Source organism: Zonotrichia albicollis, chromosome 28, assembly GCF_047830755.1.
Source record: "Zonotrichia albicollis isolate bZonAlb1 chromosome 28, bZonAlb1.hap1, whole genome shotgun sequence".
NCBI lineage: Eukaryota > Metazoa > Chordata > Aves > Passeriformes > Passerellidae > Zonotrichia > Zonotrichia albicollis.
In genome coordinates this window covers 2,628,885-2,652,585 of record NC_133846.1, presented here as the reverse complement: position 1 = coordinate 2,652,585, position 23,701 = coordinate 2,628,885, and the positions used below count along the sequence as shown (strand labels likewise).

The 23,701-nt window shown below is 52.9% G+C and overlaps 2 protein-coding genes across 5 annotated transcripts in view; both read right to left on the bottom strand.

Annotated features, from left to right (window-relative positions):
* Positions 1 to 1,996: 1,996 nt before the first annotated feature.
* LOC102066514 (uncharacterized) overlaps positions 1,997 to 23,701 on the bottom strand; it is a 22,227-nt gene continuing 522 nt past the window's right edge. Inside the window, exons 2-13 of one of the 4 annotated variants that reach the window (XM_074528200.1) lie at positions 23,337 to 23,520; positions 22,267 to 22,419; positions 19,489 to 19,734; positions 18,026 to 18,238; positions 17,110 to 17,219; positions 16,744 to 16,832; positions 10,661 to 10,906; positions 8,055 to 8,273; positions 7,402 to 7,511; positions 5,704 to 5,792; positions 3,671 to 5,320; positions 1,997 to 3,324 (exon numbers count right to left, since the gene is read on the bottom strand). In XM_074528200.1, the coding sequence (XP_074384301.1) occupies positions 3,182 to 3,324; positions 3,671 to 5,320; positions 5,704 to 5,792; positions 7,402 to 7,511; positions 8,055 to 8,273; positions 10,661 to 10,813 (2,364 nt within the window). In that variant the 5' untranslated portion in view covers positions 10,814 to 10,906; positions 16,744 to 16,832; positions 17,110 to 17,219; ... (2 more) ...; positions 22,267 to 22,419; positions 23,337 to 23,520 and the 3' untranslated portion in view covers positions 1,997 to 3,181. Of the gene's footprint in view, positions 3,325 to 3,670; positions 5,321 to 5,703; positions 5,793 to 7,401; positions 7,512 to 8,054; positions 8,274 to 10,660; positions 10,907 to 16,743; positions 16,833 to 17,109; positions 17,220 to 18,025; positions 18,239 to 19,488; positions 22,420 to 23,336; positions 23,521 to 23,701 lie in introns of all 4 variants that reach the window. The other 3 variants (XM_074528201.1, XM_074528203.1, XM_074528202.1) reach the window with 3 other exon arrangements.
* On the bottom strand, positions 17,106 to 19,641 carry PI16 (peptidase inhibitor 16). Its single transcript, XM_074527934.1, has 3 exons — positions 19,489 to 19,641; positions 18,026 to 18,238; positions 17,106 to 17,219 (listed from the first exon to the last, which is right to left on the bottom strand). Exons 1-3 carry the CDS (start codon positions 19,639 to 19,641, stop codon positions 17,106 to 17,108), a joined length of 480 nt encoding a protein of 159 aa, XP_074384035.1.

Below are 23,701 nucleotides of genomic sequence, written 5' to 3'. Positions count from 1 at the left end.
CATGGTGTAGGTGCTCACCCCAACCCTTCTGACCCATTGCATTCATGGGAGATCCAGGAGCTGAAGCAAAGGAATCTCCTCTCCCTCAACCAGCAGCAAACACCTCCCTGTCCCTGCTGGGAACAGGCCCAGGGATGGACGGAACCCAGAAGGTGAGGCTGATAAAGAAGCCAGACTTCACAAACACCACAAGTGCCACCATTTCAACCCAAGCAGCACAGCTGGTGGGTAATGCCTTCTCCTCCTCCCAGAAAAACAGGCCATGAGGATGTAAGAACCTGGCAGAATCTCTGCCAGGGTCACCCCAGTGCCAGAATTCCCTTTATGCCAATCCCAGAAATGGAGTGGAAATGCTGCAAAACTCTGCCTTGAATGTTTGTCAGCAGTCCCCTGTGCACCACACCAAACCTTGCCTTGCCTAAAGCCCCAAATTCACCTTGAGCCAAGCCCCCAAATGCCTGTGTGGGCAGGCTCAGCCCTGCTGTCCCGGGGAGCAGGGCAAGAGGAAAGCGGATTTCCTTCTGGCTTGGAGTTTCTGCTGCAAGGATCTCTATAAATAGGTCCTTGCACAACAGCCTGTCCCCACAAGTCAAAACCTCCAGGAAAACAAAACTCAAGGGTTTTCACAGCCCCACACCAGTGATAAAACACTGCAGTCCTGGAATTCTGTTGGTGCCTGATAATCAGCAGCAGCATTGTGCCTTGATGGCTCTCAGCAGGGTGGGGGATCAGCACTGAAACAAAATCAGGGTTTGCCCGAGTGCCCTGATCTTGCTGGGAGGAGAAATGTTCTTCTGCTCTTGGTGGTGTTTCTAGGGAACATTTAGGGAATGCCACACTGCCCTTCAGTCAGATGCAAAAGCAGACGAGGTCCTGAGATGCTGTCCCAGCTCTGAGCCCTCTCCCCTGACAGGGCTGAGTTGCAGCCTCTGGGGCTGTGTTTTTATCATCTGTCCACAAGGCAGGGATGGATTTCTGCCCCAAGGCAGCGGCAGCAGGAGATAAGAAGCATCCACAGCACCTGGGCACGAGGTTATTTCCAATCTGATTCTTAACCACACCTGAGGCTGGCAGTGAAATAAAGCTCAGAGCTGTGGGCAGGGTGTGGGGGCGAGTTGAGGTGCCCAGTTCTCAGTGTGCCTCTCCCAGTGCCATCTGCTGGTCACCTCCTGGCTGGGCTGGGCTGGGTTAGCCTGGGCTGGGCTCAGAGCTCAGAGCTCTGCCTGGCTCCTACAGAGGGGCTGGGGACAAGGGAATGAGGGACAAGGGGAATGAGGGACAAGGGCAATGAAGGGCTCGGGACAAGGGGAATGAGGGACAAGGGCAATGAGGGACAAGGGCAATGAAGGGCTCGGGACAAGGGGAATGAGGAGCTGCAGGACAGCTCTGCTGGGAAAAGCAGGGGCAGGAGGATGGGGAAAAGCAGAAGGCAAAGATGCCAGCATCACTGCAGTGCTGATTCTGCCTCTCAAGGTCCTTGCCCCTTATGCTGCTCCCACATGGATGTTCTGATGTGATAACACTGCAAAAACAGAATCTGGGGGCCCACACTTGGAATTTAACTTTTTTCTGTGCTGCAAAGTGGAAATTGTGTTTAGGGTGTGAGAGGCTTCCTAAAACAGGGAACCAGATGTGCTCCAGCCATAGTTTTTATTTCTTGTTTTGCTCCAAGCTCTTTTTCTCTTGCTTCCCTTGCCCAAGAATTCCTGGTGGGGACACATTTTTACTTTACACTCAGCTGGATGCTCAAGAAAAATTCCCTACGTCATCCTCAATCCCCATGGCCTCCTGCTGCTTTTACAAAGGTTTAAAAACATTAAGTTACACCCTTACAAAAGGCAGCACATGGATGCTTTTGCAAAGCCAAAAAACCCCTTCAGGACCCACAGAAGTCATGTTGTCTTTTAGCAGTTCTATGTGAGCACATAATTAAGAGCATTTTAATAGTAAGCAGCTCCCAGGTGTGCAGATCCCCTAGAGAGAGAGAGCGAACAGATTTTCACAACAGGATTTATTCAGTGCATGCTCTGGAGATGCAGAGGACAGAGCAGCAGTGGAGGAGGTGAATAATGGCCTTCAGGTCATCCTCCACCTCATGTGTAAGAAATGAAAGGTTGCAATGACCAGAGCACGGGCTGCATCTCCCCATTATCTCCTTTCCATCTGTCTGCAAAGCTTGGCACATATTTAACACACCTGACTGGGAATCCTCAGGTGAAGGGAGGAGAGACAAACAAAAACAAAACACAGTGGCCCAGACAATGCCAGTGGTCCTGCAGCAGGCCCAGGAGCCACCAATAACCTCTAACAGTGTCACTTGTACCTCTGGAGCTCAGATTGCACCAACACAAGTGGGGACTTGTTCTCCCTGACCACACACACACAAGTTACACGTCAAGAGGAATCTGTATCTAAATTCAAATACACTGAAATTATGCAAAGAATGAAGCCATGCAGGGAAAAGCTACATGAAGGAGCTGGTGGCCCCTCTCAGCTCTGAAGGTTTCTCTTCTGTGTGTGCACACAAGTGCAGGCACAGGCGTAAAATGAATCTTGGGAGGAGGCAAGGGCTGCAGAATGAAGGAGGAGAGGGGAGAACAGCTGGGCAGTACTGGCCAGAGCTCCACCAGAACCAGGAGGAAACAGAAATCCTCAATTCTGTTTGGACAAGAAGGGAAAGAGGTAAAACTTGTCCAAAATTGAGATGGACACATTGGGAAGGAAAAGAGCATTTCTGCTGGAAAAAAAAACAAAAACCACCAAAGCCAACCACTGTGTCTCATCTACAAACACCAAAGCCAACCACAGTGTCTCATTGTCCCCAAGTCACCCTGCTGTCCCCAGGGTCAGGCTGTGGCAGGGCCTGCCAGCCACACGGGCAGATGGGTGGGAGAGCTCAACACTTCCAGCCGGGAAACAGAACAAAAGCCAGGAAAAAGGAGAAGCATCCAAGGTCACCAGCATTATGGCAAACACCCTCCCGCCCTCAGGTCTCCTCAGGAAGGGGACAACGCTCCCCCAGCATCAGCTGCCCTTGGCTCTCTGGGGCTGCAGCAGAGCAGGCAGCGCAAGGAGGGAGCACGGGAATTGTCCAAGGAGCTCCTGAGCCTGACAGGGCTGTGGAACAACCAGCGCTGACAAAAGCCTTGGGGAGGGTGCAGGGAGAGCTGAGGAAGACCCTTCAGAGCAGAAGGCCCACCAGGATGGCACTGGGGAGGAGGAGGAAGAGCGAAAGGCCCAGGCAGGTACTGGGGGCTCCTCCTTTGGGTGGATCCACACTTGTCTGGTCCGAGTTTGTCTCCAGTTCTGTGTCCAGGGCACCTGCTGGAAGAAGAGAGGAGAATGTGGGGTTAGAGGGGAGGATCTGGCAGAGGGGAAGCTCCCACTCATGCAGGTGTGCCACGACGTGCTCCGTGAGGCAGCAGAGCTCTGTCCAGGGAAGCTGTGCGTTAGTGGGAGCAGGCTGTGAACGGGACCATGCTGCAGGGACGGGACATCCAACAGCCCCTCAGGGTTAGAGCAGGGAGTGAGGGAAAGGCTTGGTGCCACATACAAGAGGAGGATCCAAAGGACCAGTGTGACACTGCTCCTCCCAAGCCCTGTCCATGCTGCTTGGGGATCCCTGAATGTCTGAGTGTCCATGCCAGGGCAAACTCCACAGTCGCCTTACCTGAGAGGGAGGTCTGGAAATGGGGGCTTGGCCCTTTTTTGTCTTTGGAGGATGATGTTAAGCGCAAGAACGTGGGCTCTTCAGGGCTGAGGACCACTGACTTGGAGGGGGTTATGAGCTCAGCTCTATTGGAACCTAGCTTCATCTCTGGAGCAGCTTGGCTGAGGGATGGAGATGGGCTGGGAAAGGCTGATTTCTCCTCCCCATGCTCTTTGACACCTTTCTTTATTTCTGGGACTGATCTGGGGCTGAAGGCCGTGCCCATGCTTTCTAATGAAGCTGGATCCTCTGTAGTGAAGGAGCTAAGAGGCTCTCCAGTGTCTGCCTCTGGAGATACTTTATAATCTGAGTCTAAGGTGGGCTCAAAGGAAAGAGTGATCTTGGCTGCCTCAGTGGGATCAGGCCTTTCTGGTTCTGGCTTTGTGGTTGTGGCAGTTTTCAGTTGTGTCTTTGCTGTTGTGGCGGGTGCTGGTGTTGTAGCAGCAGGTGCTGGCTTGGCTGTAGTGGTGGTGAATGTTGGGGTGGTGGGTGTTGGTTTGGCTGTGGCTGCAGCAAGTTTTGGCTTAGCTGCAGCTGGGGTGTATTTTGGTGTGGTGGGTGTTGGCTTGGCCATAGTTGTGGTGGGCTTTGGCCTGGATGTAGAGGTGGTTGTGGTGGGGTTTGGTGTGGTGGGTGTTGGTTTGGTGGTGGTGGTGGTGGGTGTTTGTTTGGTGGTTGTGGTGGGGTTTGTTGTGGTGGGTGTTGGTTTGGTGGTGGCCGTGGTGGTTGTGGGCTTGGTGGCAGTGGTTGTCAGGCTGGGTTTTGGTGTGGTGGGTGTTGGCCTGGCCACAGTTGTGGTGGGTTTTGGCTTGGCTGCAGTGCTGGTGGCTGCTGGCACGGTGGGTTTTGGCTTGGCCATGGCTGCTGTGGTGGGTTTTGGCCTGGCTGGGGTTGTTGTTGGGACTGTGCTGGCAGGTTTTGGCTTGGCTGTGCTGAAGGGTGCCTGTGCTGGGGGCTTGGGCTTGGCTGTGGTAGACACTGGTTTTGTGGGCTCAGACTTGGCTGTAGTGGACACTGGTGAGGGTGAGGGTTTTGCTGTGGTGTGTACAGGTGTCGTAGGTGCTGGTTTGGCTGTGGTGGACACTGGTGTGGGTTCTGGTTCAGCTGTGGTGTGAACTGGTGCTGTGGGCTCAGGTTTGGCTGTGGGCTCTGGTTTGGCTGTGAGTTCAGATTTGGCTGTGGGCTCTGGTTTGGCTGTGGGCTCTGGTTTGGCTGTGCCTGAGAGTTCAGGTTTGGCTGTGGGCTCAAGTTTGGCTGTGGGCTCTGTTTTGGCTGTGGGCTCTGGTTTGGCTGTGGGTTCAGGTTTGGCTGTATCCGAGGCTTCAGGTTTGGCTGTGGGCTCTGGTTTGGCTGTGGCTGAGGGTTCAGGTTTGGCTGTGGGTTCTGGTTGGGCTGTGGGCTCTGGTTTGGCTGTGGCTGAGGGTTCAGGTTTAGCTGTGGGCTCTGGTTTAGCTGTGGCTGTGGGCTCTGGTTTGGCTGTGGGCTCTGGTTTGGCTGTGGCTGTGGGCTCTGGTTTAGGTGTGGCTGTGGGCTCTGGTTTGGCTGTGCCTGGGGTGGATGGCCTTGCCTTTGTTGTCACAGAGGCCGGAGTGGTCTCTTCTACAACGAGTTCTGGTGAGAGATGAAAAGTGCCGTGGGTTAGGGCTGGCTCAGCTCACCTCAATGGATCCCCTGCACTGAGCAGGACCAGCAGAAACCAACGAGGGGCTGAAACAGCAGCTGACCCCTCTCGGGTCACTCTGGGCCATGCCCCACTCTGGGGTTCCCATCCTGGAGACATCTCATGGCCCTCACAACCTCCTGCCATGCAAGGGGGAAATAATGCTGCCTATCAGGGTACAAACCCCTCCTTATCTTAAGGCAGTTGTCCTGTCTCATGGTCCAGCTCTGGAACTGCAGTTCCTGACAGCTCCAGGAGGGTTCAGAGCTCAGACCAGCCCAGGGTCTCAGTCCCAACAGCCCCCCCAGGGCCATGCATGGCTCTGCTCACTCACCACACAGGTTGTTCACACAGACTGTGCCCCTGGGACACATTTCACATGAGGGTCCTTCCACGTAGGGCTTCTTGCCTTTCACGTTACCCCTGGAAGCAGAAAATGCCAAGATAAAGAATGTTGCAGAGTGATGTAATAGCCTGTTTCAGTCATCCTGGTTCTTTCCCCAGGTGTGCCAACAACCTCTCCCTTCCCCTCCCTTGCCCCTGCTGAGTGCTGTCCCTCAATCTTGGCATCCCAGAAAGGGCGTTGAGTGATTGGTGAAGTTCAAAAGATGCCTCTCAGCCCTGGGGACACTGGGCCATCCAGGTGTCATTTGTCCCCTGAGACCTTTTCCCCCTTACCTGGTTGGTGGGATGTCACAGACATCTTTTCATTAAAAATCCTTTCTTAGGATTTTTCTTCCTGAGAAGCTGAGAGGCCTCAGGAACAAAATGTAAACAATGGTTATCTGCTGCTGTGGAATGCAACAGGTGCATCTGTGACTGGCCCATGTTGGATGTTTATAATTAATGGCCAATCACAGCCCAGTTAGCTTGGACTCTCTGTCCAAGACACAAACCTTTATTATTCATTCCTTTCTATTCTTAGCTTAGCTAGCCTTCTGAGATGAAACTTTTCCTTCTTTTCTTTTTAGTATAGTTTTAATATACTATATATCATAAAATAATAAATCAAGCCTTCTGAAACATGGAGTCAGATCCTCATCTCTTCCCTCACCTGAAAGCCCCTGTGAACACGGTCACAGTGGGATCCCTACCCCTTCCCTGCCCCTCTCCCTGGGGTTCAAAGACACAGCAACCACAGGGTTCTCTGTTCTGTTAGAATGCCAAGATTGAGGGACAGCACTCAGCAAGGGGCAAGGGAGGGGAAGGGAGAGGTTGTTGGCACACCCGGGAAAGAACCGGGACAATCGAGACAGGCCACTGCATCACACTGCAACAAAAGGAGACATGAGGAAAGGGGAAACACCCATCCCAGAGAGGGGGCTGATTCAGCTGGGATATCCCAGCCAAGGCAAAACTTGGGATTAGTGTAGAAAACAGGTCTTGGTCTCCTTCCACGGCCTGTCAGGGTGTTTACTCACCAGCCTGACCCCACGGCAGCTAAAGCCAGGGCAGACAACTTTGGGGGTGAGCACATCCCTGATCCCCTCAGGACAGAGCAGGGGATGGACACTGGGACAGGGAATTCTGTCTCACTTCTGCTCCAGACCCCAGGAGGGTCTGCAGCCACCAACCACTCTTGGTGCTCTCAGCAGCTCCAAGCCAGTGGTGCCAAGGCTGGTCCCAGGGCTGGGAATGGGGTACCCAGCTCTCCTCCCATGTCCAGCCCTTCCTGCTGCTGCAAAAGGGCAAAAGGCACCGAGGGAATGGCTGCTGCAGGCAGGGAAGAACCAGGCCCAGGGCAGGGGAGAGTTTGTACCCTCAGCTACTGCCACCTCAGCCTTGAGCAGCTCTTGGGGAAGAAGGTCCCTCCCTGGGTGTGTTCCAGGAGCTAAACCAGCACTCAGCAGCCACAATCATGGGCTGGGATTTCCAGACAACCCTTCCTTAGTCTGGGACCAACCCAAGATAACACCAGCATTATTTGGAACTTCTATTTCTGACCAAGGACAAACCCTGCTGTGACATGAGGGCATTTCCAGCACAGAAACCCCACTGAGATGCACCAATCCATGCAGGGGCTGGGACTTACGGGGGATAATAGTTGCAGACCAGCAGGTGCATGTTCTCTGTTTCAATCCCATCAATCTTCTCACAGAAATGTGCCCCGCAGCCAATCTGATGCGTGCTTGACCAGACCACCTAAGGCAAAGACCAGGGTGGAGGTGAGGGAATTGGGTGAAAGCAATGTCCCCTGGCCTTAAAGGCTGCTCCAAAGACCTCCTCACCCCACAGAGTGTGCCCCACATCCCCATGTTGCTTTGGCATTCAGGATCCACCACTGTCTTTTTTAAGGTTTTCTAAGCCTTCTGATGTTGACATTCTTGTAGCGAACTTTCTCACACACTTTCTGTAAATAACTCATTGTTTTGCTTTCCTTTATGGAGGAAGAGAAAGTTGATGGAGTGTTGGTTTGTCCAGTGTCATTGGAGAGGTGGCACTGCCACCCTCCAATCCACTGTCACTTTTGGAAAACTGTAAATGTTGGAGTCAGAAAGTAAACTTCCCTTTCTTTCTTCACCTTGAGAACAGCGGTGTGAGCTTGTGTTCTTTGGTGTCCTATAGTGACACACCACCATCTCTGCTCCTACCCGGGCTGTGAAGAAACACTCAGACTTCATCTTTCTGAGAAAATCCTTCACCCAGCTCCACTGAGCAGCCACCCCTGCACCCCCGCAGCTGTACCTGGGTGTAGTGGCCACACATCTGCCCGGGGACACACGTGGATGTTGTGAAGTTGTAGAATTTCTCCTCCCCATTCCAGTCTTCCACAGCGAATTCCAGTTCCAGCATTGGGGCCATGGCAAAGAGGTTTTCTCCCCGTCGGCCTCTCTCCTTGTTGTGGTCCCAGATGCATTTCTCTGCATAGGATTGAGCAAGGGCCTCCAGCTCCTTGTCCCAGGTCTGAAAGGAGCTCGGAGTCAGCACACAGGGAGGGACACTGGGCTCTCCAACAGGAACAAGGCACCCACCAAGGACCCTTGCCCTGTCTGGCCAAAGTTTCCCCATCCATGAGGAAAATTCAAACCCCTGCTCAACACAGCCCTCAGGAGAGGGGAGCTCCATGGTCAGTTCAAGCACAAAATGAACCTTGGCTTATGGGTCAAACAGGAGAAGGTCAGGGCACCAGCACAACTCTCACAGCCTCTCCTGGAGCTCATCTAACACCATCATGGACCATCCTCAACTCAGCGTGGAGACACCATGAAGTCATGGAAGAAAGAAGGAAACCCACTGTGGGTCGCGCCAGAGGGGTCTGGGGCCATCCCTCCTCACCCAGGGTGGGGACAGGAGGGGAATGGGACTCATCTCTCCTGGCAGCTGAACAAAGGCTGGGAGCACAGGCTCCTGGAAACATCATCTGTTTGTCTGGAACTGAGATGTGGCCGCCAGCCAGGAGCCCCGACACCAGCTGAGCCCCCGGCCACAGGGATGTGCAGGAGGAGGACAAGGAGGAGGAGGAGGAGAGCTTTTCTCACAGGGGGAAATCCTTTTCTCATATGGAGAATCCTGCAGTGCAGCTGTTTGGACCATCCTTGATGGACAGAGCAGCTTGGCCCTGCAAACAGAGTCCTGGGGGAACCTGGACAGAGCCAGAGCTGGATCCAAAAGGTGCCAGACAGGAGGACATGGCACCACAGGGGTGTTTAGGGGATGAGGACAGGCCTGAAGGCACTGGGGGAGGAAACACCTGGATGGGACACAGAGTGTTGGTTCAGCTCCCACCATGGCCCCAAGCCACGCTGACAGAGACCCAATTTGGGGAGCACACACCCCTCTCCCTCTGGCACAGAGCTGGGCTCCATAAACGGGGACTCACACCTGCAGATTTGCCTCATTAGTAGAGGGGCTTTAGGCTACAGATTCCCCCCCTTCAACTAAATATTTCCAAAGCAAGCAGCCCCATGTCCCCAAAGGAAGCACAGAGTGACCTCAGCCAGGCACGGTGCCACGGCAGCAGGTGAATCCAGAGCAAACTCAGCCCAAGCAAAGGTCCCAGGAGGGAGGTGAGGACGGTGTTCTCATGGAAAACCTCTGCTGAAGAATCGTCAGGGCTGCTGTGAGCTAAGCATTTGCTGGGCTTCAAAAGGAAAAAGACTTTGGCCCCAGACCAAGAGCAGGTCCTGAGTGTTCAAGGGAGTAGAAGCTGCAGAGGGAGCACCTCAAAACACAGGGGCGGCAATCAAAGATTCAGCCAGGAGCAGCCCCCACAGGTTTGGCATTGACTTAAGGACCCTGAGAGATCCTTTCTCTAAGACTTTGGCTCCAAAGCCCTGATACTCTGAGTTTGCTGTGCCTGGTGGGTCCCATGGGATCACAGTGCTGAGGGTTCTGGCTCTGTCCCCTTTGATTCTGCAGTCACTGCTCAGGTCTCCTCTCCCTGAGTTTAACTTTTTGCTTCTTCTAATTGTTAAGCTCCCATTTGCCAACCCAAAAAGATTTTACTTATTCTGGGCAACTTCTGGGCCAGGCAGGGAGGTGTCCTCCAAGCACACTGCGACCCAAAGAGGAAAGGACTCCAACTCTCCATGATAAACAATTGTCCTTCTCTGTGGGATTTGCAAACAGTGAGGAAAACTCACATGTGGTGCAAGATAAAACTTCATAGCCAAGTTCTAATCAAATCAAGAGTCTAAGCAAGACAAAAAGCAGCACCAGCACCAAGCTTGTTCTAAGTCCTACTACAGGTCCCTCTGATGACCTGACTTGATTTCCCCAAGCAAAATAGGGGATCCTGCACCTCCAAGACACCAAGTCATGGCGAGGATTAGGAGTGCGATGAGCCCAAATAACTGAAAGACCTTGACTGACAAGCTGACATTCCCTCCAAAAGACAAAAGTACCTTCACCAGCAAAGGCAAATACAGAGCAGTGTGTGGTGTCCCACACAGCAGGATTCCCTCTTTTCACCACTCTTGGCAATGACCATGGCAAAGTCTCCAGGTCATGGCACCTGCTCATGGCAGCGTCTCACCTGCCCTTCCTGCCATCACAGGGGGCTCCAGCAGGCACTCCTGTGAGTGAGAGCTGCACCACTCTCATGGAAGAGCATCTGGGGACTCACATCATGCTTAGGAACTTCCAGAAAATGATCAAAGACAACTCCAAAGGTAAAGGAAACTCTTCTCTACAGAGGCAGTTTTGGGAACCCCTCCATTAACACCTGCTTGTAACCCTACAGGAGAATTGCTCTGCCTCCCCTAAGGAACTCCCTGACCCCTCCTTGCATTAAGATCAAGCCTTGGACCACACAAACACCCCAATATTCCTCTCTAATAAAAGCCACTTACCATCTTCATCATAGCCTGGGCAGGAGGAGAGACCTGGGAGCGATATTTATTGTGCTCATCCACGATGATCTTCTTTTCTTCATCACTCAGGCACCAGCTCAGCTCCAGCACTGAGAGCACCAGGAGAACGGGAGGAAGACCTGAGCTCAGCATCGTGCAGGCAGCTTCTGCTCTCAGCAGCCCACGGCTCTGGCAGTCAGATTTAAAGCACCTCCCAAGAGCCAGGAACACCCAACAGCTTGAAGACTGGGGAGGAAATGTATTTATTAGAGTTTTGGAGCCATGCAGAACACACCCATCTCACATATCGGCCTTGATGGAGAGGCAGCAGTGCCAACGACAACGCAGGGTCCTCTCCCTGGGACAGACCCTGTTCCTGAATCCCAATCCCTGGATTGGCATTGCTCACCCAAACCTCTGCTGCTCCAAACCTCAGCCATCCCCTGAGCCCTCAGTTACGGGTCCTCTCCTCCACCTCCTGCTCCATCTCTCCTAATCTGTAACAACAATCCCACAGCATTTGACAAAGCCCTGTTTCCACACGGGTCTTCCCCCGTGCCTGGAACGCAGCTGCGTTAGAAACAAAGGCAGCAGGATGCAATTGCTGAGAGCAGTTTGCAGCACAGCAACTCCCCAGGCAGAGGCAGAGCCCAGGTCTGTGATGGGGGGACAGCATTTGGCAGCTGAGGAACAGCCCCAGCCTGATGGGAACAGGGGCAAGCTGAGGGTGATGCCTCTGCCCTGAACCATCAGCACAGGGGGGAGCAGGAGAGGAAGAACAGGGTACAGAGCTGAAATTGCCCCACACAGGAGAGCGGGAAGTCTGGCTGGAATAACCAAACCATGGCTCGGCAGGGACAGGCTGTGCTCCCTCCGCAGACACCGGGGGGTTCAGCACCCGTGTCCCGCAGCCCCGGAGCCGGAGCGGCTCTGGCCGAGCCCCCCGGGCTGCTCCAGCCCTGGTTCCCATCTGCGATTGTGCAAGCGCCCGGCCCGGCTCCAGCAGCTCCGCAGGGATCGCGGAGGATCAGCGGGTGGGCAGCTCTGAGAGCCGAGCCAAGCTCATCACAGCCCCGGCTCTGCCTCCCCTCTCCAGTCCCCAGGCAATGCTCCGTCGGCTTTCCTCCGGTTTTGGGCTACACGGGTCACCTCTCTCACCACAACAGCTCTGCTGCTGCCCCCCCAGCTCTCTGAGCTCTGTGTGTTCCTTTGTCCTTCACCAGCTCTGGGGTCAGCCATGCCCTCGATTGTCCAGCAATTCCTGCAAGTGGGGTCTGAGGCCAAGCTCTCACCAGGTCTTCAACTCTGACAGTCAAACCAGAGATTCCCGTGTATTGCTGAGTTAAATCTGTCTCTTGATGGAGACACCTGCACACATTTGCTGTTTGATCTCTGGAGACTGAGAGAAACATCTAGAAAACATCAACACAGGCTTCAGCTCCTGCTGGCCAGCTCACTGTGGCCTGGCTTACAAGGAACAAGGCAGTGCTGAGAATCATAGAGCCATGGAATGGTTTGGGTTGGGAAGAACCTGAGAGTTCACCTCATTCCACCCCCTCTGCCATGAGCAGGACACCTTCCACTAGTGCAGGTTCTGGTCTCCCCAAAGGTGATGTGGGGATGCAGGGCCAAGCCCCCCATAGCCCCTGGCACTACAGCACCCTGGCTGAGCCCTGCAGGAGATAACGTGGCCACAAGGATGAAGGAAATTGGGATACACAGAGCTTGTGGGGAAGAGCAAACAGCCCTGGAGGAGTCATCACCAGGGCATGTGGCTCGTGGGGAAACGTGAGTAAGATCTGATGCCTCTGGCAAGTGCAGGGCGGCTGCCAAAGGGGTGCAAAGCCATTTCTCAATCCCAACCTGCTCTGACAGATTCTTCTGGAGCCAGTGTCTGAAGCAGTGCAAGGCCCAAGCCCCACCCTGGAGCTGACACTGGTGTCCAGCCGGCATTAGGTAAGTGTGTGTGGAATGTGGGATGCAGCTTTCCTCCTGCTCACTCAAGGAACAGCCCGTCCCCCACCCGGGGAGCAGCAGCCACTGCATGGGGACAGGGACAGGAGCCACACACCAACACCTGACAGCTCTGCTGGCTCCAAGAGGCCCCACTCTGCAGCACAGAAGTGACCAAGGCTGGATTTCTATTGACTCACATCTCCAGGGTCCCCAGCAGGGCTGGCCAGTGTCTAACAGGCTCCTGCTCTGCTTTGGGAGTAACAGGATCTCTCTTTTCTCCCTACTTACACAGATTTATGAGTTCTGGAGGAGTTTGTCATCTTCCACACTATTTATCCATCAATCCACTCTATTATTTAAAAATGCTGAGACACAGGTGTTGATGGGGAATTTCCCTGAGCTGGGCAGGGTAACAGTGGGGTATTGTCCAAACCAGTTCAGTGAGTGCTAAGAAGAGCTGAGGTGAGGGAATCCACCCCATCTGCGACTCATCCAATTGTTCTGTCACCACAATGCCTTGACAGCTGCAGGAACAGCCCCATTCCCACCCACTTCCACCTCAGCAAGTCACCAGGAACATCAGGCTCTCTAGGGAGGTCCCAGCTCCTGCAGCCTTTCCAAGGATCTGTAAAACTGGAGCTCAAGATGAGGAAAATGACCTCATGAGGGCTCACTTGGAGCTCTTTGGCCAAGGTATCAAAACCTCCCCCTGGTCATCCCAGTTTTGCCATAGTGGGTTTCCCACCCTGGCAATGCAGAAGGTGTGAGCACCACTCCCCTCTGGCAGCTGAAGACAGGAACTACTCTGGAAGCTGTGCTGCAGATTTGGCCAAAAGAGATCCCTTACTCCCAGGAGAACTGCCCTCCTGTTTTAGTTTTGCAGATGGTTACAATGGCCTGGAAATAGGCCTTGGGAGAGAGGGAACCCAGCAAGTGAGGTTGACAAAGAAGCCAGACTTCACAAACACCACAAATGCCACCATTTCACCTCAGACAGCACACTGGTGGGTAATGCCTTCTCCTCCTCCCAGAAAAACAGGCCATGAGGATGTAAGAACGTGGCAGAATCTTTGCCAGGGTCACCCCGGTGCCAGAATCCCCTTTATGCCAACCCCAGAAATGGAGTGGAAATGCTGCAAAACTCTGCCTTGAATGGTTCTGTGTACTCCCCTGTGTACCACACCAAACTCTGTCCTGGCCTGAACCCCCACACTCACCCTGAAGTCAAGCCCCCAAATGCCTGTGTGGGCAGGCTCAGCCCTGCTGTCCCGGGGAGCAGGGCAAGAGGAAAGCGGATTTCCTTCTGGCTTGGAGTTTCTGCTGCAAGGATCTCTATAAATAGGTCCTTGCACAACAGCCTGTCCCCACAAGTCAAAACCTCCAGGAAAACAAAACTCAAGGGTTTTCACAGCCCCACACCAGTGATAAAACACTGCAATCCTGGAATTCTGTTGGTGCCTGATAATCAGCAGCAGCAGCAGCAGCATTGTGCCTCGATGGCTCTCAGCAGGGTGGGGGATCAGCACTGAAACAAAATCAGGGTTTGCCTGAGTGCCCTGATCTTGCTGGGAGGAGAAATGTTCTTCTGCTCTTGGTGGTGTTTCTAGGGAACATTTAGGGAATGCCACACTGCCCTTCAGTCAGATGCAAAAGCAGACGAGGTCCTGAGATGCTGTCCCAGCTCTGAGCCCTCTCCCCTGGCAGGGCTGAGTTGCAGCCTCTGGGGCTGTGTTTTTATCATCTGTCCACAAGGCAGGGATGGATTTCTCCCCCAAGGCAGCGGCAGCAGGAGATAAGAAGCATCCACAGCACCTGGGCACGAGGTTATTTCCAATCTGATTCTTAACCACACCTGAGGCTGGCAGTGAAATAAAGCTCAGAGCTGCGGGCAGGGTGTGGGGGCGAGTTGAGGCGCCCAGTTCTCAGTGTGCCTCTCCCAGTGCCATCTGCTGGTCACCTCCTGGCTGGGCTGGGCTGGGCTGGGCTGGGCTGGGCTGGGCTGGGAGCTCAGAGCATCCTGCAGCCAGCTGGGCTCCTGCTGCACTGTTGGGGCTGCTGGGCAGCAGAGCCACCAATAACCTCTAACAGCATCAATTGTACCTCTGAAGCTCAGATTGTACCAACACATATGAGGATTTGTTCTCCCTGACCACACACACACAAGTTACACATCAAGCAGGGTCTGTATTTAAATTCAAATACACTGAAATGATGCAATGAAGCCATGCAGGGAAAAGCTACATGAAGGAGCTGGTGGCCCCTCTCAGCTCTGAAGGTTTCTCTTCTGTGTGTGCACACAGGTGCAGGTACATGTGAAAAATAAATCTGTAGCATTGGAGTGACTGAGGAATGGGATATGTGCCAGGGAGCAAGACAGGAGGAGGAGGAGAGAGGGAGGAGGCAAGGGCTGCAGAGTGTGAGGAGGAAAGGGGAGAACAGCCGGGCAGTACTGGCCAGAGCTCCACCAGAACCAGGAGGAAACAGAAATCCCCAAATAGCCATTCTAATTGGATAAGATAGGAAAGAGATAAAATATGTCCAAAACTGAAAGAAACACACTGGGACGGAAAAGAGCCTTTCTGTGGGAAACTCCTCCTGACAAACACCAAAGCCAACCACCATGCCTCATCTACAAACACCAAAGCCAACCACCATTTCTCACTGTCCCCAAGTCACCCTGCTGTCCCCAAGGTCAGCCATATGGGTTTATGGGTAAGTGGGAGAGTTCAACACTTCCAGCCTGGAAATGGAACAGAAGCCAGGAAAAAGGAGAAGCATCCAAGGTCACCAGCATTATGGCAAACACCCTCCCGCCCTCAGGTCTCCTCAGGAAGGGGACAAAGCTCCCCCAGCATCAGCTGCCCTTGGCTCTCTGGGGCTGCAGCAGAGCAGGCAGCGCAAGGAGGGAGCACGGGAATTGTCCAAGGAGCTCCTGAGCCTGCCAGGGCTGTGGAACAACCAGCGCTGACAAAAGCCTTGGGGAGGGTGCAGGGAGAGCTGAGGAAGACCCTTCAGAGCAGAAGGCCCACCAGGATGGCACTGGGGAGGAGGAGGAAGAGCGAAAGGCCCAAGCAGGTACTGGGGGCTCCTCCTTTGGGCTGATTCACACTTGTCCGGTCTGAGTTTGTTCCCGGTTTTGTTGTGTCCAGGGCAGATATGGAAGGAAAAGAAGACAAGATGAAGTTAGAGTAGAAGATTTTCTTTAGTGAGGGAGCTAAGAAGCTCTCCATTGCCTGCCTCAGCCTCTGGAGATGGGTCTAACTTGGGCTCACAGGAAAGAGTGATCCTGGTTCAACAGGATCAGGTCTTTGTGCTTTGGCTTTGTGGTTGTGGCAGTTTTCAGTTGTGTCTTTGCCCTTGTGGCACATGCTAGTGTTGTAGCAGCAGATATTGGCTTATGTAGCAGCAGATATAGCCAGAGTTGTGGTAGGTTTTGGCTCACCCAGAGTTGTGGTGGGTTTTGGCGTTGTGGGTTTTGGCGTTGTGGGTTTTGGCCTGGCTGGGGTTGTTGGGAGAGTGATGGCAGGTTTTGGTTTGGCTCTTGTGATGGATGAGAGCTTTGGGGGTTTGGGCTTGGCTGTGTTTGGCAGTGTGGCTCTGGGGGGTAGCTTGGCTGTGATTGTGGTTGGAAGTGAGTTTTTGGATGGTGGCTTGGCTGTGGTTATGGTGGCCTCTGATGCTGTGGGCTCTGTTTTGGCTGTGGCTGTGAGTTTTGGCAGGGCTGTTAGGGTGGGTGAAGGAGATGCAGAGATGAAAAGTGCCGTGGGTTAGGGCTGGCTGACCTCAATGGATCCCCTGAACTGAACAGGACCAGCAGAAACCAACGAGGGGCTGAAACAGCAGCTGACCCCTCTCGGGTCACTCTGGGCCATGCCCCACTCTGGGGTTCCCAACCTGGAGACATCTCAAGGCCCTCACAACCTCCTGCCATGCAAGGGGCAAATAATGCTGCCTATCAGGGTACATGCCCCTCCTTATCTTAAGGTGGTTGTTCTGTCTCATGGTCCAGCCCTGGAACTGCAGTTCAGGAGATTCCTGACAGCTCTGGGAGGGTTCAGAGCTCAGACCAGCCCAGGGTCTCAGTCCCAACATCCCCCCCAGGGCCATGCATGGCTCTGCTCACTCACCACACAGGTTGTTCACACAGACTGTGCCCCTGGGACACATTTTACACGAGGTTCCTTCCCAGTAGGCCTTTTTTTCTGTTATATTACTCCTGGAAGCAGAAAATGCAAAGATAAAGAAGACATGAGGAAAGGGGAAACACCCATCCCAGAGAGGGGGCTGATTCAGCTGGGATATCCCAGCCAAGGCAAAACTTGGGATTAGTGTAGAAAACAGGTCTTGGTCTCCTTCCACGGCCTGTCAGGGCTGTTTACTCACCAGTCTGACCCCAAGGCAGCTAAAGCCAGGGCAGACAACTCTGGGGGGTGAGCAGATCCCTGATTCTCTCAGAACAGAGCAAGGGACGGACACTGGGGCCCGGGACTTACGGGGGATAATAGTTGCAGACAAGCAGGTGCATGTTCTCTGCTTCCATTCCCTTGATCTTCTCACAATAATGGCTCCCACAGCCAACACGAGTTGTTGCTGCCCAGATCATCTAAGGCAAAGACCAGGGTTGAAGGTGAGGGGACAGGCTGAAGGCAGTCTCTCCCCTGGCCTTAAAGGCTGCTCCAATATCTTCCTCATCTCCCAGCATATCCCCCAGATCCCCATTCCCACGTTGCTTTGGCATTCAGGATCTTCCCCCTTGCCCCTGTCTGAACCACCTTCCCAAGGCCATATATTCCAGTGCCACAGCTTTCCTACCATATAGTCTACCCAGGGAGAGCATCACCACCTCTGCTTTGGTGTTTGAACCATCCATCCATCCATCCATCCATCCATCCATCCATCCATCCATCCATCCATCCCCCATCCATCCATCCATCCATCCATTCATCCCCCATCCATCCATCCATCCATCCATCCATCCATCCATCCATCCATCCTCCATCCATCCATCCATCCATCCATCCATCATCCATCCATCCATCCATCCATCCATCCATCCCCCATCCATCCATCCATCCATCCATCCATCCATCCATCCATCCATCCATCCATCCATCCATCCACTTACCACCACCATCGCTTCTCCTCCTTGCTCCCACCCAAGTTGTGAACACTCAGACCTCATCCTTCTACCCAAGATAAGTTGGCACTGAGCTGGCACTGCTGAGCAGCCAAAAAAAAGGGCTGCAGAGCTTGTCTCAAAAAAGTTCTTCAAAAGGCCACTCATGACTGACACCATGTCCTGGTCTGCCTCCATCATTGTGAATCCCACCTGGTTCCCTGTCCTTTTGCAAAGATTTTGGGAGGAGCTGGGGCAGTGCTCCACCCCAACAGCCCCTCCACCCCTGGTACCTGGACGTAGTTGTCACACGAATGCACGGGGACACACTCGGATGTTTTCAGGTTGAAGAATATCCTCTCCCTGTTCCATTCTTCAATGGCCAATTTTACATCCAGGGCTGAAGGTGTACCAAAGAAGTTTAACCTGCCTGGGCCCCCATTCTGGGCCCTGATGCACTTCTCTGCATACTTTTGAGCATCAACCTCCAGGTCGGGGTCCCAGGTCTGAAAGGAGCTCGGAGTCAGCACACAGGGAGGGACACTGGGCTCTCCAACAGGAACAAGGCACCCACCAAGGACCCCTGCCCTGTCTGGCCAAAGTTTCCCCATTCATGAGGAAAACTCAAACCCCTGCCCAACACAGCCCTCAGGAGAGGGGAGCTCCATGGTCAGTTCAAGCACAAAATGAACCTTGGTTTATAGGTTAAACAGGAGAAGGTCAGGGCACCACCACAATTCTCACAACATCTCCTGGAGCTCATCTAACACCATCATGGACCATCCTCAACTCAGGGTGGAGAAGCCATCACAGTGCTGAGGGTTCTGGCTCTGTCACCTTTGATTCTGCAGTCACTGTTAGGTCTCCTCTCCCTGAATTTTTGGCTTTGTTTGGTTGTTAAACTCCCATTTACCAGCCCACAAAGGCTTTACTCATTCTGGGCAACTTCTGGGCCAGGCAGGGAGGTGTCCTCTAAGCACGCTGTGACCCAAGAAGGAAAGGGCTCCAACTTTCCAGGATAAACAGTTGTTCTCCTCCTCCCCATAATTTGCAAACAATGAGGAAAAATCACATGTGGTGCAAGATAAAACTTCATAGCCAAGTTCTAATCAAATCAAGAGCCTGAGCAAGACAAAAAGCACTGCCTCTAGAGCTTGGTTTTGCTCCTGCTGCAGCCACATGTGATGTGAGATCTGACTTGATCTCCTCAAGCAAAACAGGGGATCCCTCACATCCAAGGCAGCCCTGCACAAGGCATGGGGAGGAGTAGGAGCATGATGGGCCCAAATAACTGACAGATTTGACCAACATGTTTGAAGTTGATGCAAATACAGAGCAGTGTGTGGTGTCCCACATAGCAGGATTCCCTCTTTTCACCACTCTTGGCAATGACCATGGCAAAGTCTCCAGGTCATGGCACCTGCTCATGGCAGCGTCTCACCTGCCCTTCCTGCCATCACAGGGGGCTCCAGCAGCCACTCCTGTGATGAGAGCTGCACCACTCTCATGGAAGAGCATCTGGGGACTCACATCACACTTAGGAACTTCCAGAAAATGATCAAAGACAACCCCAAAGGTAAAGGAAACTCTTCTCTACAGAGGCAGTTTAGGGAACCCCTCCATTAACACCTGCTTGTAACCCTACAGGAGAATTGCTCTGCCTCCCCTAAGGAACTCCCTGACCCCTCCTTGCATTAAGATCAAGCCTTGGACCACACAAACACCCCAATATTCCTCTCTAATAAAAACCACTTACCATCTTCATCATAGCCTGGGCAGGAGGAGAGACCTGGGAGCGATATTTATTGTGCTCATCCACGATGATCTTCTTTTCTTCATCACTCAGGCACCAGCTCAGCTCCAGCACTGAGAGCACCAGGAGAACGGGAGGAAGACCTGAGCTCAGCATCGTGCAGGCAGCTTCTGCTCTCAGCAGCCCACGGCTCTGGCAGTCAGATTTAAAGCACCTCCCAAGAGCCAGGAACACCCAACAGCTTGAAGACTGGGGAGGAAATGTATTTATTAGAGTTTTGGAGCCCCATGGGACACACCCATGTCACATATCGGCCTTGATGGAGAGGCAGCACTGGGACTGGTGCCAACACGCAGGGTCACTGTCCATGCCTGAATCCCAATGCCTGCATTGGCATTGTTCATCCAAACCTCTGCTGCTCCAAACCTCAGCCATCCCCTGAGACCTCCATTATGGGTGCCCTTGTTCACTTCCTGTCTTTTTCCTCAAAATCACAGAATGGCTGGGGTTGGAAGGGCCCTCTGGAAATCATCCAGTCCAACCCCTCTGCTGCTCCAAACCTCAGCCAACCTCTGAACCCTCAGTTATGGGTCCCCTTGTTTACCTCCTGTCCTTTTTCTCAAAATCATAGAACAGCTGAGGTTGGAAGCGCCCTCTGGAAATCATCCACTCCAACCCCTCTGCAAGATCACCAGGAACAGGTGACACAGGAACATATCCTGGTGGGTTTGGGATATCTCCAGAGTGAGAGACTCCATAACTCCCTGGGCATCTGTTCAGTGCTCTGCCACCCTCCATGGAATGAATTTTTTTCTTATCTTGAGATGGAACTTGTGTTTTGAGCTTATGGCCATTGCTCCTTGTCCTGTTGCTGGGCATCACTAAAGAGTCTGACACCATCCTCTGACACCTCCTGGATATATTTATATGGATTGATGAGATCTCCTCTCAGTCTCCTCTTCTCCAGACTAACCAGGCCCAGGTCCAGCAGTTTCTCCTCATCAGAGGGATGCTCTCCTCATCTTTATGGCCTCCATTGGAGTCTCTCCAGTAACTCCTGTCTTTCTTGGAGACCAGAACTGAACACAGGTATGGCCTCCCCAGGGCAGAGCAGAGGGTAAGGATCTGCTCACCACACTCTTCCCAATGCCCCCCAGGATCCCATTGTCCCTCCTGGCCTCAGGGCACACTGCTGGCTCATGGTCAACTCATGGATCTCTGCAGAGCTGCTCTCCATAGGTCACTCACCCTCAGCCTGTGCTGGTACCTGGGGTTATCCCTCCCCAGGTGCAGGACCTGCTGCTGTTGAACCTCATTGGGTTTCTCTCCATCCCTCTCTGCAGCCTGTCCAGGTCCCTCTGAAGGGCAGCCCAGCCTCCAGGTGGATCAGCCACTCCCTCCATTCTGTACCATCACCAAACCTGCTCAGGGTCCATTCCATCCCTTCACCCAGGCTGTTGATAAACAAATTAGGTAAGACTGGACCCATTACTGATCCCTGGGGAATGCCACTGACTACAGACCTCCAGGGATTCTGCTCTGCTCACAACTCTCTGAGCTCAGCCATTGAGCCAGTTCTTGATCCACCTCATTGTCCTTTCATCCAACTCAACTTCCTGAGCTTATCCATGGGGATGTTACAGGACACAGTGTCACAAACCTTGCTGAAGTGAAGGCAGACACCACCCACTGCTCTCATCAACCCATCCTGCCATGCCATCACAGAGGGCATCAGATTGGCCAAGCAGGATTTCCCCTGGGTGAGTCCATGCTGACCCTTCCAATAACCTCCTTTACTTCCAGGTGTTTGTGATGATTTTCAGAATGAGCTGTTCCATCACGTTTCCAAGGATGAAGGTGAGGCTGACTGGCTGGAAGTTTCCCAGATCCTCCTTGCCCTTTCTGAAGACAGGATTTAACACTGGCTTTTCTCCAGTTTTTGGGAACCTCTCTCATTCTCCAGGGTTTTTTAAAGATGATGAAGAGTGGCTAAACAACTTCTGCCAGCTCCCTCAGCACCTGTGGGTGCATCCCACCATGGATTTATGGGTGTTAAGTCTGCCTGGCTGATCTCTCTCAACTTTCTGTGAGCAAGGGGAAGTGTTCCTTTCTCCATCCTTCATCTCTTACTTCCAACATCTGGGATGCCTGAGGGCTGCTCTGAGCAGCAAAGACTGAGACAAAGAAGGTGCTGGGAAATTTCACCTTCTCTGTGTATTCCATGCCCAGGACACCCACTGGATTCAGCAGCAGCCCCACATTTTCCCTAATCTTCCTTTTGCTGCTGATGCACTTGGAGAAACCCTTCTTGTTGTTCCTGATATCCCTTGTCGGACTCAATTCCAAGTGGACTGCAGCCTTCCTTCCTGCATTACCCAAAGGTGTTCCTATAGACCTCTCACCTGCCTGTCCCTTTTCCAACAACCCATAAGTGTCTTTCTTCCATTTGAGAATTGATTGAATCTCCCTGCTCTTCCATGTCTCTTATCTCCCTTTGCTTGAATTTGGATCATGGGGATACACTGGTCTCGAGTCTGGATGTTTGATATTGACCAGCTTTCCTGGGCCCCCTTTCCTTCTAGAGCCCTATCCCATGGCATTCCTCTGAGTAGGTCTTTGGAAAGGTTGAATTGGCCCTCTGGAAAATCAGGGTTCTGGCCCTGCTACCCACACAGGATTCTGAGTTTCACCATAACATGGGTCACTACAGGCAAGGCTTTCCCCAACCTTCCCATCATCAACCAGTCCCTCCTGGTTTGGTGGCACAAAACAGAAACACACCTCTCCTCCTTGGCTCCTCCACCACTTGTACCAAAATTATTCTCAATGATCTGCAGGAACTTCCTGGACTTCCATGTTATCTCTCCAACAAATCTCAGGATGGTTGAAGCTCCCCAGGAGAACCAGGACTTTTGACCATGAGGCCACTTCCAGCTGCCCAGAGAAAACCTCATCAGCTTCCTCCTCCTCACAGGTGCCCCGCAGCAAATACCCACCACAGTGCCACCCACAATCTGTAACAACAATCCCACAGCATTTGACAAAGCCCTGTTTTCACACAGGTCCTCTCCTATCCCTGGAATGCAGGGTTAGAAATGTGTTAGAAACAAAGGCAGCAGGATGCAATGGCTGAGAGCAGTTTGCAGCACAGAACTCCCCAGGCAGAGGCAGAGCCCAGGTCTGTGATGGGGGGACAGTATTTGGCAGCTGAGGAACAGCCCCAGCCTGATGGGAACAGGGGCAAGCTGAGGGTGATGCCTCTGCCCTGAACCATCAGGAGAGGAAGAACAGGGTACAGAGCTGAGATGGCCCCAAACAGGAGGGCTGGGAGTCTCAGGGCTGGCTGGAATAACCAAACCATCCAACAGGGTATGTACAATGCAGCTTTCCTTCTGCTCACTCAAGGAACAGCCCATGGTCCACCTCAGGGAGCAGCATGGGGACAGGGACAGGAGCCACACCCATTATGACCCCAAACACCCCATAATCCTTTCCTATGTCTGGCAGTGTCACCTGCTCATCCTTGGGAACCCAGCAGGGAGGGATTCAAAGTGTGCAAGGAAAAAGGGCTGCACCCTTTCAACCCCACCACAGGGATCAAGGGGGTCTCACACTGGGTTTAAGCTCCAGAAACCCTTCATGCACTGCCCCAAAGCTTTGGGATCCCAGAATTACCTCAGCTTTTCCAGGGAGTTTCTGGCCAGAGTCAAATCCCTCTTCTCCCATCCCTTCCTCCACCCTCCTGAAGGTTTCCTCATCCCAAAACTGCTGCCCACCCAGGATTGTCCACAACACCTGACAGGCTCTGCTCCAGCACAGAAGTGACCAAGCCTGGGTTTCTACTGACTCACATCTCAGGGTCTCCAGCGGGGCTGGTCGGTGTCTAACAGGCTCCTGCTCTGCTGTGGGAGTAACAGGATCTCTCTTTTCTCCCTACTCGCCTGGATTTATGAGTTCTGGAGGAGTTTATCGCCTTCCACGCCTCAAAGTTTGGCTAAAATCAACTGGATTGTGAAGGAAAGATGGAGATTGTTGCTGGGAAGAAAAGAAAGGAGGGATAGGCAGAGTTGTTGCATCAACTTGGTTCAGAAAATCAGGCTAAAAATTTCCCAACCTGCTCCTTTTCACAAAGTGTTTCTTATCACATTTTCCTAACAAAAGTGTTCTGACTTTTCATTTAAAATTACACTTCCCTTAGAAAAAGAGTACCAAAAAA

Excerpts from the sequence above, each read along its gene's own strand:
- PI16 (XM_074527934.1), bottom strand. The coding sequence starts at position 19,641 with ATGCTGAGCTCAGGTCTTCCTCCCGTTCTCCTGGTGCTCTCAGTGCTG. Across the intron at positions 18,239-19,488 it reads CCCAGGCTATGATGAAGATG|ACCTGGGACCCCGACCTGGA; the intron begins GTAAGTGGTTTT and ends AGCTCCTTTCAG. Across the intron at positions 17,220-18,025 it reads CGTGTGACAACTACGTCCAG|ATGATCTGGGCAGCAACAAC; the intron begins GTACCAGGGGTG and ends TCTTTGCCTTAG.